The 15,280-nt window shown below is 46.3% G+C and overlaps 1 protein-coding gene and 2 long non-coding RNA genes across 3 annotated transcripts in view; 1 reads left to right on the forward strand and 2 right to left on the reverse strand.

Annotated features, from left to right (window-relative positions):
- The window catches only part of LOC114798664 (uncharacterized), a 28,074-nt gene extending 17,448 nt beyond the window's left edge, over positions 1–10,626 (reverse strand). The window contains exons 1-2 of the long non-coding RNA XR_003751086.1: positions 10,521–10,626; positions 5,529–5,601 (exon numbers count right to left, since the gene is read on the reverse strand). This is a non-coding gene — a long non-coding RNA (uncharacterized LOC114798664). The remainder of the gene's footprint in view (positions 1–5,528; positions 5,602–10,520) is intronic.
- On the reverse strand, positions 7,534–10,624 carry mafba (MAF bZIP transcription factor Ba). Its single transcript, XM_028994549.1, has one exon. It carries the CDS (start codon positions 10,360–10,362, stop codon positions 9,214–9,216), a length of 1,149 nt encoding a protein of 382 aa, XP_028850382.1. The 5' UTR covers positions 10,363–10,624; the 3' UTR covers positions 7,534–9,213.
- Positions 10,627–12,398: 1,772 nt separating the features above from the next.
- Positions 12,399–14,241, forward strand: LOC114798751 (uncharacterized). Its single transcript, XR_003751107.1, has 2 exons — positions 12,399–12,522; positions 14,067–14,241. It is a non-coding gene; the product is annotated as an uncharacterized LOC114798751 (long non-coding RNA).
- Positions 14,242–15,280: the final 1,039 nt, after the last annotated feature.

Genomic DNA, 15,280 nt, shown 5'->3' on the forward strand with positions numbered 1-15,280 from the left:
GGAATAAAATAGTGAAACCACCACAATTCAGGCCAACTTTCTCAATCAGTTCCGTCATTTTATCACATGTGGGTGTCAGAATGCATGTCAGTGTACGTCCAAGTCCAAAATTGGAATGAATCCAGTGAAAACTTGTGAAGAACATTGTCCTGGGAAGGATTCTTGTAAAATGCTTAGAATGCTTGGCATCATGATCCTCACCGCAACCAACAGTGTTCCACAGAATAGAATTGTGGCCCATTTATGGAAACGGACCGAAATAAATGTGAAATGTTTTATTTTTGGAGCTGTGAATATAGTTCAAATTTAATAAAAACAAAAGCACGATGAACATGGTGTTTTTATCGCAGTGTGATCTGACACAACACTGACAACCAACCACAGCCATGTTCACCCCTCACTCCTGCCCCACCTCTCAACCACACCTGCCCCCTATAACCAACTTCTACCGATTCTGCCAAATAGTGCACAGGGGGTTGCCACTGTGGCTGCATATGCTTACACCGCAGATGAAGTCACAGACACACGCTCCTCCGCCCTGCTCCACCCGCTGCTAATGCAAAGAGTAATCACCTTCATTACTAAACGACTGGTTTACGAGCGCAGCCTGACTTATGCAAACACACACATGCACTTACACAAGCACATTCGAGCCTGCACACCCATGCAGTTCTCTTCACAAACCTAAATTGGGTGGATGTGCTCCTAAATAAACTGTAAACAGACATTCACTTAAAAAGAATTTAAGATGCACAATGAAAGCCGATGATACGGAAGTAAGGCCTTGCACACACACCTTGTTTCTTGCTCGTAGGGGCATTTGGAAATGTGGCTGAGCATCATGCTCATTAGTGTCTCTGGGAGTATCCACTTCCCTTAATCCCATAAAATGGCATTATACACTTAAAGCTCCTCCTGTTTAATCCCAATCTGCTTCAACTTCAAACACAATTTGGGTCACTCCTCCTTCTGTCTACCTGCCACGGGCTCCAATCAAAGCAATATTTTTTTTTTTACATTCTATTATTCAATAAGGTGGTGATGTTGGTTTTCAGCTCTTGGAAGAGGAACCAATTGAGCATACTGACATAACATGATTCCCATATAATCAATCCCGTCCGTGTGAGCATCATCCAAAAAACTTTGTTCTTCAAACGGCAAGAAAATGTTCATTTCAGTTTTTAGGTTCCTACAATGCAGTCTGCAATTCATGCTGTATGCAACATGATATAATGCAAATGATGTAATAGAAAAAAAAATCCACTTCATTGCTCACATTTTTTTTGTTATTGGGTGAGTGTAAGTCCCAGTACAACCTTACTACGTTTCTTTTGCCTGAAAGAAAAGAACGCAGAAAAAAGTCTGAATGGAAGAACCGGAAGGCCAAGCCCGGTGATCTGCTGTGCTGCAGGGCTCTAGTCAACCCTGCCAGGGCCGGGGTGTGTTCCTGCAGTTCAGCCCTCGTGTCTTACTTTCTCCACGTTGCTTTGCACCTCCTAACCACTTGCAGATGCTGGCAGTAGGGAGTGCCCTGGCAGCTTCAAATGAGGAAATCTAAAAAAAGAGATTGGGCTGTAAAATAAAACGCAGGCCCAGCAAGAGAGAGAGAGAGAGAGAGAGAGAGAGAGGGGGAGAGAGGCAGAGAGAAGGACGTGAGGGGTGGTACCACTCTGATCCGCCTGGGCTCCTAATCTTCAGATCCCAACACGGTGAGAAAGTCCACAGCTCTGCTGTTGGTGCGGGGCAACAAGAACCAGCACTGGGGAGTATCAGATAGTTCACTCAGAGTACAACACTGAACTGACTGTAACTGAGAAACCCAACATAGAAAAGGGGGCAGGGACTGTTTTAATGCATTTGTGGCAAACGTTGCAGCCCTGGCTTTTCCATATTGCCATATCTCACGTTGGCAGTGCTCACGTACTTGTTCTGTGAGGGAAGGATCTGTGCATTGTACATGCTTTAAACATAAAAAGAGTTATTTGTTTCTGTCCAGCCTTACCGTCTGCCATGTTGGCTCTTCCAAACTACAGTCGCATGTTGCCAGGTCTCAATACAATAAATATTTTTTCAAATACCTTCACTTCTTGTGCAAATGGCTTGTGTTGATTTACTGATGTGTTGTGGACAGGAAACCCTACAGCGGATGGATTTACTTGTTTTCCTACAGACATTTTGTAATTTCTTTCTAATAGACCTTTGAAAAGAGGATCCCATAGTTACATGCCTTCCTCTTTTCAGTATGTCCCTCTATGTGTATGCGTATGTTCTTTGTGGTGATTGTAAAGATGGGTGGCAACACTCCACTTTGCCCCTTCCAAAGCACTTTATTTATTTATGGGTGCATTCAATAATTTACCTCTCACCAAGGAAGCAGTAACAGACCAGGCCACAACCCCGGGACACAGAGGAGCCGGAACACCCCTCAATGCTCCCTCGGCTTAATCGTTCATAAGCAACCGCGGCATTAAAATGCAGCCCATTGCATTTAGCATCACGGCCTTAGTAATGTATCGGCAATGTATGTGATCAAACTTCTCGATGGCATGACATTAATTGTGCATAAAAGGTTTCTGCGGTCTTGAGCACTTTCAGGCACATTTGGTCTAGGGGAGGCCACCGTTTACTCAATGAACAGAAAGCCGCCATGGTTTTTGAGGTCTTGGGTTTACCTTAGCATTTTTTGTAGGCTAGCCGACTGCTTAACAATTTGCAATTTGAGCTTAATCTCTTTTTTAAACTCTACAGCCAAGTACAGAAACTTGAAATTCTGTTTGAAAGAGAAGTGGTGGCACAGCGAAAGGGAGTGGGTGGCTGATTAAAGCATCTGTTTAAACTTTTTCTTTTCTTTTTGCCCTTTTAGGAACCAAATCCCAAAATGTTAAACAAGTTTTTCTCATTTGTATTGGTGTGTTTATTGCTTTGGATAAAACAAGTCTGATGGCCTAATGGATGGAGGCCTAATGCTTCAGACCTTCCCCAGCAAAGTCCAGAAGATTTCAGCTAAAGAGATTAGAAAACAAACTGTACTTCCGCAAACCAAGGAATTGAACTCTACCCTGCAGATATGAAAGTAGCTTACAAGCGAGCAACAGGAGCATAATGGAGCTAACTCTTAAACTGTTTAATGCCCATGGGGCATCGGAGATTATTTACTGGTCTATTACCATGGAATATCGGCAAATGATTTTCATTCATATTGAGTCATTTGAATTATAGCAGAAGCTCTGGACGATTTGGGGATATGATTAAAGTGATCCTTTGGGGAGGTCAGTAATTGGGCAGTGATTAGGGAGATCTTTGTGATGGGCCATCTCTACAGCCAGGGGGCGGCTTTCAGTAAACAAGGGCATTGTGTCACAACATCCCTTCACAGACGTTTGTTTGTGTGATTGTGTGCGTGTATCCATGGGGAGTCTCCCACAGGGCCTTTGTGATGTGTGTGTGTAGTTTAGTGTTTGAGGCAAGTGCTTACATGCACTCAGCTCACAACCCCTTGTGTATTGACTTCTTCCACTGATTGGCCTTGGCAATACAGTAAAATATGATGGTCAGTCTAATTCGTTGACGTCTAGTGTAAAAAGAAAATCAATATATAACAATAACAATAATAATATCAGCATATGAATAGTTGAGAATGAAAGGTGATATGGTTGTGGGAAGTCGTTGCTTCTATCACTCATGAGCAGATGATTGTGAGAAAATTACTGTGTGGATTTTAAATAACAGGGATTAAAGTCCGTCCTCCAGAGGTCTCCGTCTAAACCAGGGTCCAACTGAGAAGAGACTCAGTTCTTTGTGTGTTCACCTTTTGTGTGTGATGTGATGGTTCTTATATTGGCCAATTTCATTGTACATAGTACACCAATTCATTGCACTCTTTGTGCACAGGTGACAAATTATGATATTTTGTTGAAACATGCATTCACAGTAGCATCGTTTCGGTAGAGGCATGCATCATTGTTTCACTGTTGGCTTGTGCATTATATTTGACATTATCGAAATAAACTAAAAAAAATGAGGAAAAAGCAGACCATGATGCAAAGAATGTCTGAGATCGTTTGGAGTGTTCAAGTATCCATAGAAACGGAATAAAATATGGGTTCTTGTAAAGGGACCTAAAATTAACATTATCAATACAGTGGCCCCCGGTTTTACTTGATGAAGAGGTGATGGTTCATAACATTCCCATGAAACCTGAGGATTTTGCTTGGATTGCTAATTGTGTATCAGATTGTTGTTTTTCTTTATCATTTAGTCAATTTAACTGTGATTAATCTTTCAAGTGATGGCGCCAATGTACAGCCAGTATCACAGTACATGTCTTTTTCTACTGTAGAGGATGAATTGAGACACTAAGCAGTGCTAAGCAGTGGATTTTTAACAAAATTCCAACAAAGTGTTGAGTGTGTGGCATTTCTGAAACATTGAAACATCTTCCACCCCCAACGATAGCAGCTCTAACCTGGAATCTGCCACTCCTTGGCCCTCATGATTAGAGGCAAGCCTTATTCTGATTAGAAATCCAGACAATCGCCAGGATTCTGCAATCTCAGTGACCCTCTGAACTGATTAAAACAGAAACACACCATTTCCTGAGTGTGTTGTTCAGAGTATTATGTAGAAGGGAGGAGAGTGATACGCTGCAGATGTACTACAGACACTGTCTGGGCAGAGATGAGGGAGACAGCGCTGTAGAGATCGATTGCCAGCAGTTCAGGGCTTGTGCTGTTAGGCCGAGCACCACATCAGCCAGAGACACAGAAAAAATCATAGGTTGCATACAGACAGACAGACAGACAGTCCGACATACAGGAAGATTCGAGGATTAGTTGAAAGGAACACACACACGTTTAGCCAAATGTCAGCACGCCCCCCTCCCAAACACAGACACACACACACACACACACACTCACACACACATTGATTTTTATCAGAAGGGACACTCCAGCTACTTCAAATGACAGCCATTTCCTCGTGAATTAAATGGGGCCCTCTCATGGGACCCTCCACATAAAAGACAATGAGTTCAACCAGAGATCTGTACGTGTGTGTGTGTGAGTGTGTGTGTCTGCACAAAGGCTTTAGAAGCTTGGACATACACATTGGATCCTACGAGGAAAACATCTAATTTACAAAAGAGAAACTTTTAATTCTAAAATATTTAGATGAAGTGATTAAGATCAGGGGTAAGCTAGGTTTAGGATTTGTGAGGTAGTTACATATTTATAAAAATCATTTTACTTTCAAATTTTCTAAATCAAATCATGGCACCAATAAATAAAGTCTGATGAATTTGGCTGAGGGAATATGCAATGTTCTCCTCATTTCTGTGCCTTGTCACCAAAGTCTGATATATCAGGTTTAAAATAAAGGAAAAAAGCCGGGTGGGGAATAATAAAAGGGACTGCGGCGGAGAGGGAAGCTGATAGGATGTCAGCAGGGGGTGGTGAACATGCGATCAGAGCCTAAAATCATTACGGCACAACTGGCCACCGTGTCCTATCCCCTTCCGGCGAATGTCTGACCTCTGACCCATGATGCTCTCCTTTCCTCATCCCCTCTTCACGTTTATCAGCTCTTTTCTCCTCTCTTCAGAGCCTGCATGAGCAGAGGAGTGTGTGTGCGAGCTGATCCAAGTTAAGCAATTGAAATGCTAATAATAAATATGCAAATAAAGAGTGACAGAATGGATCGATAGCAGCTCACAGGCTGTGGACGCAAATGCAATTGTCGGCCCAATTGATTGAGCTGACATTGTCATAACAACATTACAGAAAATGCACACCGAGGGTGAGGGCAGAAGAATTACGATGACAAACAACTGGCTGAAGATATCATTAATGGTTTTAATAGATTAAAATATGAAGAATGAGTGATGATTGTCCCTGTACGTGTCAACAATGACCGGGTGGAACCGCACAGAATTATCACGTTCTAGAACTACCGACTTTTTTAGCTTTATACATCTATATAAACCCCTCCCCCCCCAGCCTTTAAAGAAAACCATTGAGATGATGTGAGTGGGGTCTGAAACATGCTTTTGACTGTTTCCATGTCAGTCAAGGCCAAGAACTGAAAATAATACTAATAGCCATATTAGTATAGAAAACAACCGCATCTTCCGTATCAAGCATGCTGGCCTCAGCTGCATTTGGCAGATGATGCACAGATGCAAAAACCCAAGACACACACACACACACACACCTACATCTGCGGGCCGATCGGTGTCGGAAGAAAAGCGTGTACGGCAGCTCGCGTCTTGCGCGTGTGATGCCGTGTGTGAAGGAGGAACCACTGTTGCGGCCGAAGGCACCCCCGCGGGCCGACAGTCGGTACGCTGCAGGTCTGCAGCGTTATTCCGCGCGGCGAGAGGCGGGAGAAGGCGAGGAGGCGCTGACTGGCTGGCCCACGCCACCAACGTTTCGTCCTTGAGAATGTGCAGACACAGGGCAGATAATGTTCTGACACCAGAAACTAAAAACCGTCAGGAAATCGTAGCTTTGCTGCCCCCCCACCCCCTCCTCCCCGTCCTTCTCGCGAATGACGGCCTGTGCCGAGCCGCCGAGCCCCGGCCGAACAGGCGGCCACAAACAAAAACAAACAGAGCGCACGAATGGCCAGATGCGAATCCTTTTTTTCTGTACTGGAAATAAGTGGGGTCATGATTACAAAGGTCACGGAACGGCTGTATGGTTCAATTCGTAATTACATGTGTTCGTGCTAACATGCTAGCATGCTAAAACAGCGTCCATTAGTATGTTTGGGACCTGGGCAACCAAGAGTAAATAAATGTCCCACAATGCAATGCAGTAGTGACAACATCAATAACAACAGACAAATGGCGCCCAGAAGCGGAGGCATCGATAACGCTGGAAAACTAAAAGTGATATGATATACATATTTATAAAGGTTGATGATGTGTGTTGTAAAGTGGCTCTCAGTAGTTTTTTTTTTTTTGGGGTGGTGGGGGTCAGAGGTCAATTTAACCCTGAACGAGGAGCCTGATGTAACCGGCCGCGGCATCTCCTGCACGCCGGATGGCGCAAGGTCGCTCGCACTTTTATTCCACCACCGGCGGAGCACGAACGGAGTAAAATCACGCTCCTCGGTACTTATTACTCGGAGGGGTAATGCGGGCCAAATGAGACGAGTTCGTCTCCCGACGAGCGCCACAGTGAAGCACGCGTGGGAAATGTCACCGAAGTAAACTGACGTGCATCATTTTTACATGAGCATCTTGAAATGCATTTCTGACGGAAAAGGCGTATAGGAGAGCACATGACCTGCCGCACTAAACTTTTTTTGTATAATACTTGAATAGAGAAGTCCAAAAACGCGACTGCCAATATCCATAATAAGCTTAGTGAAAAAAAAGAAAGAGCGAAATTCGCTTAAATGAATCGGACCTGGCAACCAACCCCGCTTTATTGTATCCCGGGCCAAATAATCCGCACGGGTTCTGGTTGTACCCCTCGTCAGTATGAATATGTTCTCATTGATGGGTGAATTAAAGGGACGCAAACGATCACGTGATGCCATTTCAATGACTTTAATAAGCAAAATAGGAAACAATTTCTTCAAAAAAAAATAAAAATAAGACAAAACAGAAACCAGCCTGAATGAAACTACTACCGTCCAAATTTAACTTCTGATTTATATAAACAGGATTAAAATTGATCCCCTCGCATAATACACAAAATAAGACAAAACAACCCGCTGCTGCAGTTTCAATATTTGATTTCAACACAGTTGAATCAGAAATAAACCAAAGATTGTAAAATGCATGACAATAACTTTAAATGCAAGCACCATGCTTATTTCAATATGATCTGACAGTTTTGTTAATTTAAAATCATTAAAAAATAAAACGACAACATCAACAAAAAAAACTTAACTATGCATCTGGCCAGCAGAACCAGAATCTCAAAATAATAATAGAACAAATAAAACATAATAATAACATATGACATACATATCATTTTCATTTTGAGATTTTGCAAAACCTGAATCCTTTTTTTTTACTGACCGGCAGAAAAAAAATACAGGAAAACGTATAACATTGATAATTAAAAGTACGACTTCAACGCATGCGCAGTCTGAATAGTAGGCAATGTACATAAAACCCCTGATTGAAGTAGCCTGTGCCTCGGAAGCTGAGCAGAAACATCCCCTTTATTCAAAGTAGTCTAAGTGTAGCTCGACTTTGTGGGTATTTGTAGATATTGGTATAACGGGGATGGGTTATAGAGTAGATGGCAGCGGCGTGTCACTTGCTAGAAGAAGCTCAGAATGGCATGGAGAATATTAGCAAAAAAAAAAACAAAAAAAAAAACTCATCAACTGGTCCTGCAGGATTGCACCTAGTCTGAATTTCGCATAGCTTCGTACTCGGCTTTTAATTTACGTTAAAAAAATAACTAAAAAGTTATCGTTGCTACGTTGATATCGCGATATTATTACTAATGTCTTCCTTGAAGGAGGTCTGCAAAAAACTCAAAATGAAAAGAGGCTACAAAAAAAATATCATTATCCAAAAAGTGCACTTAATAGACTATACAAAGTTCTGTTGACTTTAAATGCAACTGCAAATGCCCATATTTTTCTGCAAAAAAAAAAAAAAAAAGAAAAAAGTCGATACCCAAAGTGAAATGAAAATCCATTTTAAAAAAATGTTAAAAAAATTTGCCGGTGTGCAGTTGCGTGTATTTACAAGCCCAAATCAACCCAGACAGCGTGCCGCTGCACATCGTGTCTAAAGCCCAGAAAACAGCTACAACATGCGGTTTTTTTTAAAGATACACAAGGAAAAAAGAAAATTTCAAAAAAGAAAGTAGAAAATAGAAATTATTACCGTACATGTCCAGCATGCAGGATTAATATTTTAATGCAGATTTTCATGTTCTTTTTTTTTGTTTGTAATATATATTTATATTTAACCAAGCAGGCAATAAACCAATGAGATGTTGCATAAAATGTGTTTTTTTCTTCTTCTTCTTGTTCTTCTTCTTCCCTCGTTTCTTTTCTTTTGTTTTATGTCGGGTTGCAGGCGGGAAACGCGAAGTAAAAGTTTGCATATTGTGTCGTCTCTCTCTCTCTCTCTCTCTCTCGCTCTCTCTCGACGCCTTTTTCGGTTCTTCTCGTCCAACGTGGTCCGGCACCGCGGGATCGAAGCTGGACGCGCGAGTTCTCGCCTCGCCCGTCTGGGGACCCTCACATGAAGAACTCGGGCGAGGACGGGGTGTCGCTGGCCGAGCCCGCCAGCTTCTCGCACTTGAGTTTGTAGGCGTCGCGCTCCCGCGCCAGCCGCCCGATCTCCTGCTTCAGCTGCTCCACCTGGTTGAGCAGCTGCGTCTTCTCGTTCTCCAGCACGTGCTTCTGCTGCACGCGCTTGAAGCGGCACGACTGCGCGTAGCCGCGGTTCTTCAGGGTCCGCCGCTTCTGCTTCAGGCGGATCACCTCGTCCTTGGTGAAGCCGCGCAGGTGCCGGTTGAGCTCGCGCACGGACATGGACACCAGCTGGTCGTCGGAGAAGCGGTCCTCCACGTTGAGGACGCCGGCGGCGCCGTGGTGGCCCTGCTGGCCGGGGGGCGCGTGGGGGTGGTGGTGGTGGTGGTGGCGGTGGTGGAGCTGCTGGTGGGCGCCGGGCGAGGTCGGGGACGGGCTGTCGGGGTCCTGGCCGTGGTGGTGGTGGTGCTGGCCGCCGTGCGCGTGGCCGTGCGCCCCGGAGTGGCCCGGCAGGTCGTCGGGGTGGTGGGCCATGCCGGCGAACTGGTGGTGGTGCTGCTGCGCGTGGCCGTGGCCGTGGTGGTGGTGGCCCGCCCGGAAGCTCTCGTAGGCCCCTGGCTGGAGCTGCTGCACGTGCCCCGGGGGCGGGTGGCCGTGGGCCGCGGCGCCGATCAGCGCCTCCACCGCGTCCTCGGGCGTCAGGCTCAGCGTCTGCGGGTCGATCTGCGGCGGGTAGGCGCCGTTGGGCATCCAGTAGAGCTCCTCCAGGTGGCTCTTCTGCTCCGTGGGGCTGAAGCTCGGGGAGGAGGGCACCGAGCTGCAGGGGGTGCTGATCGGGGTGGAGGACACCGAGCCCTGCGCCTGGAGGCGGTTGCACTGGCGCACGCCGGACCGGTCGAGTCCCGCCAGGGCCTCCTTCTTCACGTCGAACTTCATCAGGTCGAAGTCGTTGACGTATTCCAAAGCCAGGGGACTGGTGGGCATCTCGGGGCCCATGGCGAGCTCCGCGCTCATGGCGGCGTCTCGGTGCTGCAGGCAGGCGTACGTGATGGACTTCTGTCTCTCCCGGCCGCCCGGTCTCATGCACGAGTCTCTATAAGTCCTCCACCGCGGCAGGAGCGCGCGCTGTGGCATGCAACGCCAAAAAAAAAAAAAAAACAACTTTCTCTCTAGTGCACGGCGAACGGCAGCGGGATTTGCGTCATGCAGGCGACTTCCGCGCGACTCTCGGAAATAAACCGCGGGCGGAGACAGCAGCGGTCAGAGGAAGCGACAGATAAAGAGGTGGATACCGGGTGTCGGCGTCCGTCCGCGGCGACAGGGGAGGGAGGAGAAGAGCGGCGGTCCAGCTCTGCACCGCAGAGACGTCGGCTCGCTCCCGTGCGGGGCTGTTCGGCGTGCGGACTGGGGGCTGGACGCGGCGCGGCGCGCTCTTTATTGGTGTCGCGCGCGGGGGGCGGGGCCCGGGCGGCGCCGCGGCCAATGGAGAGCGCGGCGGGGCGGGGCCTGTGGCGCGGCGGGATGAAGAGGGAGGGGCGGGACCGGGGCTTTGACAGCTCCGCGGTGAAGATGGAAGGAGCGAGACGGCGCTGGCCCTAATTGCTCGGGTTCGGCGCGAGGAAAGTGAACGTAACCGAGTGTAAATAACAGAAAAGAAAGTCCACGCAGCGCATTTAAAGGCTCGTAATTGTCCTTCCTTGCAATCTCTAACAATCCATTCATTTCCAACGACCTGCGAAAAGCGGTCCAACCATGTTTTAATGCTGACAGTTATAAGATAATATGATGAACTGCTGTAACCAGGTCACACGGAGAGTTAAACGAGTTCAACAGTTAACCCGTGTCGCTTTCGTATTTGTGGTTGACGAGCCCAGCTGCGGGTTTCGAGCTCTTCCCGCTCGGTTGCCCTCGCGGCGCGTGTGTTCGCACCGAGAAGCGGCGAATTTCGCCGTCGCCGCCGGCCGGGACCAAAAGAGACTTGATGCTGCCCCCGCGCGGCCGATGCGGGTACTGCAGGAGCGTGGAGCCGGGCGCGTTTCCACCGCAACCTCGTGACGCGCCTCTACACGTAGGCTGTGGCGTCTTTGTCGATGTTACCCCTGAACCCCAAACCCTCCGCTTCAACAGTGTTAATGTTGTCCCAGGGTCATCTTGAATGGGAAATATCGTGGAGGATAAATTCGTCAATTAACAACCAACTTTTACAAGTGATGTCCGGATGTTGATTTACGGGCAGGGGAATAAACGGGGAATAAAACGGTTAGTACGCGGCACTAATCAACTCCGTTATCTTGTGCGTGGAAGACCGAGCTGCGACCGGGTGGTATTTCCCTCCACGCAATCCACGCAATAAATGGCTTTCCACAAGCCAGCAGAACACATCTTCTGGACCTTCAGTGGGAGTTCCGGGCCGAAATCGTCTAGAATGTTCACCAAGGCACCTTATTTCACCTCATGGCACCTGCTCAATTTCAAAATAGTATGATTATATTTAATAGAAATCTAAGTTTATATATACAAATAATTTTTATATGAATATAAATATATATGAAAACTAAACGTCAAACGTGTGTAGGAATGGAAACTCTAATAATAATCTCAAATCTTAAAAAACCTCCCGGATTAATTTCTCTGTAAATACTTCGACATGCATAATATGTATTCATTATTACAGGGAAACCGGTGGGAGTAATTGGTTTATTTCCAGTAATCACCATATATTAGTAACGATATTAATATTAATATAGTTGTGTATGCGGACGGATTTGTCGTCAACTATAAACAGTAAACAGTAAATTATCGATATGTAAATACTAGTCACTTTTCATCAGTTGAAAAAGAATAAACGACAGTAAAAAAAAATAAATAAAATAAACGAACCCCGAACTCATCCTTCCCCCTTCGCGTGGTCTCCACACTCGCGCGCGAGCGCACGCACGCACGCACGCACGCACGCACGCACGGCCCGAGGCCGGCGGCGGTGCCATTAGCGCGATAACGCGCTCCTAATATTCCCAGCACCGGGCCCGGCCCCGGTAACGGCGAGAGGAGACGCGGAAACGCCCGCGTCAGCAGCAGATCGCTGGTTAATGATCTATTAAAAAAAAAAAAAAAAGTGTTGATGCTTGCTGATTTAGACTAATGAGATTCCCGTCCTCTCTCTCTCTCTCTCTCTCTCTCTCTCTTTTTTGTTGTTGCTGGATAGCAGCGTTTTAGGCCAGTTGTCGGAGCGCCGCGCTCCTGCCCGGGTTCGGTGCCCGGGCGGGGACGCAGGACACCCTGCGTCGGGCGCAGGTAAGAAATCACCGCTGCCGTCATTATTTATTGCTGCCGTCTTTATTCCGCGCGCGCGTCCGTCCCGCAGTGATGATTAACGCGGATCATTTCATCAAACGGCGGCCGGGAGCGCGGAGCGCGCGACCCCTCCACGTGCGCGCGCGGGCGCGCGCCAGAGACGCTGCCGTGCCTTATAATTAAGCGCCGCGGAACGCGATAACATTCTATAAACTGTTTAATCGTGAAATAAAATGGTCGGACGCACTCATTTGAACTCTGACCTCTGGAAACCTGCTGACGCGCGCGAATGCGTTATGAATTGGTGCGCATTATTATTCAGTTATTCAACATGATTATTAGTCCTCGTTTGATCAGACGTCGCTGTTTAACCGGAGGATCGATCCATCGGCCCGGGAACATGTATTATTAAAGCGCAACACGCACATAAACAACTTAGGCGAAAAAAAATAAAAATAATAAAAAAGTATCTAACGACCCCCAGCGAAGGCCGTAATTGACTTGGAAGTCTTTAAAACGGGAGCCCGGTGCAAATGCGGCTCATAAATATGAAAAGAAATCGATTTGCGCGCGCGACAGCCTTAATAAAGACAGACACACACACACACACACACACACACACACACACACACACACGCCCAGGTACTGGGTTCACACTTGGGCTTGAGGCTTGTGTTTCACTGAATGCGTGGATGAGGCATCGTGCCCCTCGTTTTTTTTCGAAGGGTGGGATGTTGTAGCGCCTCTGCTGGTCACATCGTAAAAATAAAATAAAATAAAAAGTCGGCCCGTTGGAGGCCCGATTATAAGCAGGACATAGAAATTTACAAGAACACTAGACAGTCAGTATTTTCAGCTCATTCTGACATGCGTCTAGTCAGTTAGTGTGGATGTCGATTTAAAAAAAAAGAATTGGTTTTGATAGATTTTTTATTTTTTATTTTAGGAAAGCGGGCATCCGGTGGGCATTTATTGACATTTTTCCACAATTTATTTGCAGAAAATGATTGAATGCATGTTTTACGTGACCTTTGTTTGTCTTATATTTGTGGGCGACAACACAATCCAAATCCAGAAATGACAAAATGTTTGGGATTTCGTTTTGGACGTTGGTGTGTTTCAAGCAACACCTATGCATCATATAACAAAATTATGTATTGAAACAGAATACAATGCAACAAAATTTATGATAATTTTACAGATTATAAAAAAGAAAACACACTATGCACAGAATACAGTATAAGAATAGATGTTGAAACAAGTGTAGCAGTAATGGAGTGATGTTTGAGATTCTGTGTCCAGGCCCAGAAGAGCCTACCAGTGACTTGGTGGATTTTCTCCATCGCTTCTTGCATGGACCTATCATATCATGAATGAGATACTCTACGTATGTTAGATGCACTCTGCATTTAAACATTTCCACCGCAGATGACTGGGCGTTAGGCTCGTTCGGGAATTGTGGCGTGACGTTTACGTGGGCATGGCATTCCAGCACCTTGTGATTGTGATTCTGGCCAAGATCAGATTTTTCTTAACTACTGTAGGTGGATCCGTGGAGCTGATCGGGAGCATCCCTGATCGACAGAGAGTAGGAAGCGACCATGTGGACAAATGGTGAAGGAAGAAGAAGAAGATCAAAAGATCACAAGGGGAAACCCGCAAGCTGCAGATCACCCCCTACCCCCCTCAAAAGAAAAAAAAAAAAAAAGTGAGAGAAGATGAATCTGGAACCGGGAGAGTAGAAGAGAGGAGCGTAGCGGAGGAGATGCAGGAGGGAGATAATGAAAGAGGAGGGAGTGAGAGGAGAAGAAAGTGAGGGAGACAGAGAGAGAGGGAAGGAGAGGAGAGGCGAAACCAAATGGCTGCTAAAAATCATTAATCTTGGTCGGATCTGTGTCACCCCGCGCCGGCGACACAAAGAGGCTCCGGAGTTTGGCAGAGTGGAGGTGAGCACCAGAGGCAGTGACCCGCTGCCAATTGCCTGTGAAAAGGCCCACCGGCCTTTAATAGACTTTTGCTGATCCGACACTTGTTTGCTGGGCGGCACAAAGGGCCGATTGCAGCACCTGACAGGACCCGGCAGGCCCGGGGCTCCACTCCCCGCCTGTGATAAATGACCCAGGGTAGGGGAGGGGGTGGCAGGGCTGGGGAGGAGGAGGAGGAGAGGGGCTGGGAGGTATGGAAAGCGGGGTGGGGTGGGGTGGGGGGGTGATGAAATTTGGTGGATAACCTTTTTGAACCCCCCCCCCCCCTCTCCCCCATCCCACCCTTTTTTAATTTTTTTTTTGGAGGCACGCATCCATACACACAGACCAAACCCACCCACTCACCCACCCACACACACACACACACACAAATTCTTATTCTTAGTAATACACCATCATTTGACAAACTTCTGTTTTCAAAACAAATGGGAAATATTTTGTGGAGACCACGCAAGGGGGGTGGATGAGTTCGGGGTCCGTTTATCTTTTTTTTTCTTTTCATCGGCATACACAACTATATTCATATTAATATAATTATTATTATATGGTGATTACTAGAAATAAACCAATTCCTTCCACAGGTTTCCCTGTTATAATGAATACATATTTTTTAAAGACATTATACCACAGTTTGTGTGCGTGAGAAGACACCTGGGAGTGACAATAGGCCAGGATAATGTCACTGCGATTGTTATTATTTATTAGACATACATATGGAGTGTAATGTGGTTTAATCATGCAAATTCACAAATATACATGATCAATGTTTTTTT

The sequence above is a fragment of the Denticeps clupeoides genome, chromosome 10 (genome assembly GCF_900700375.1).
Source record: "Denticeps clupeoides chromosome 10, fDenClu1.1, whole genome shotgun sequence".
In the NCBI taxonomy this organism is placed as follows: Eukaryota; Metazoa; Chordata; class Actinopteri; order Clupeiformes; family Denticipitidae; genus Denticeps; species Denticeps clupeoides.

Coding starts and splice junctions, on each gene's coding strand:
- mafba (XM_028994549.1), bottom strand. CDS start 10,362: ATGCCACAGCGCGCGCTCCTGCCGCGGTGGAGGACTTATAGAGACTCG.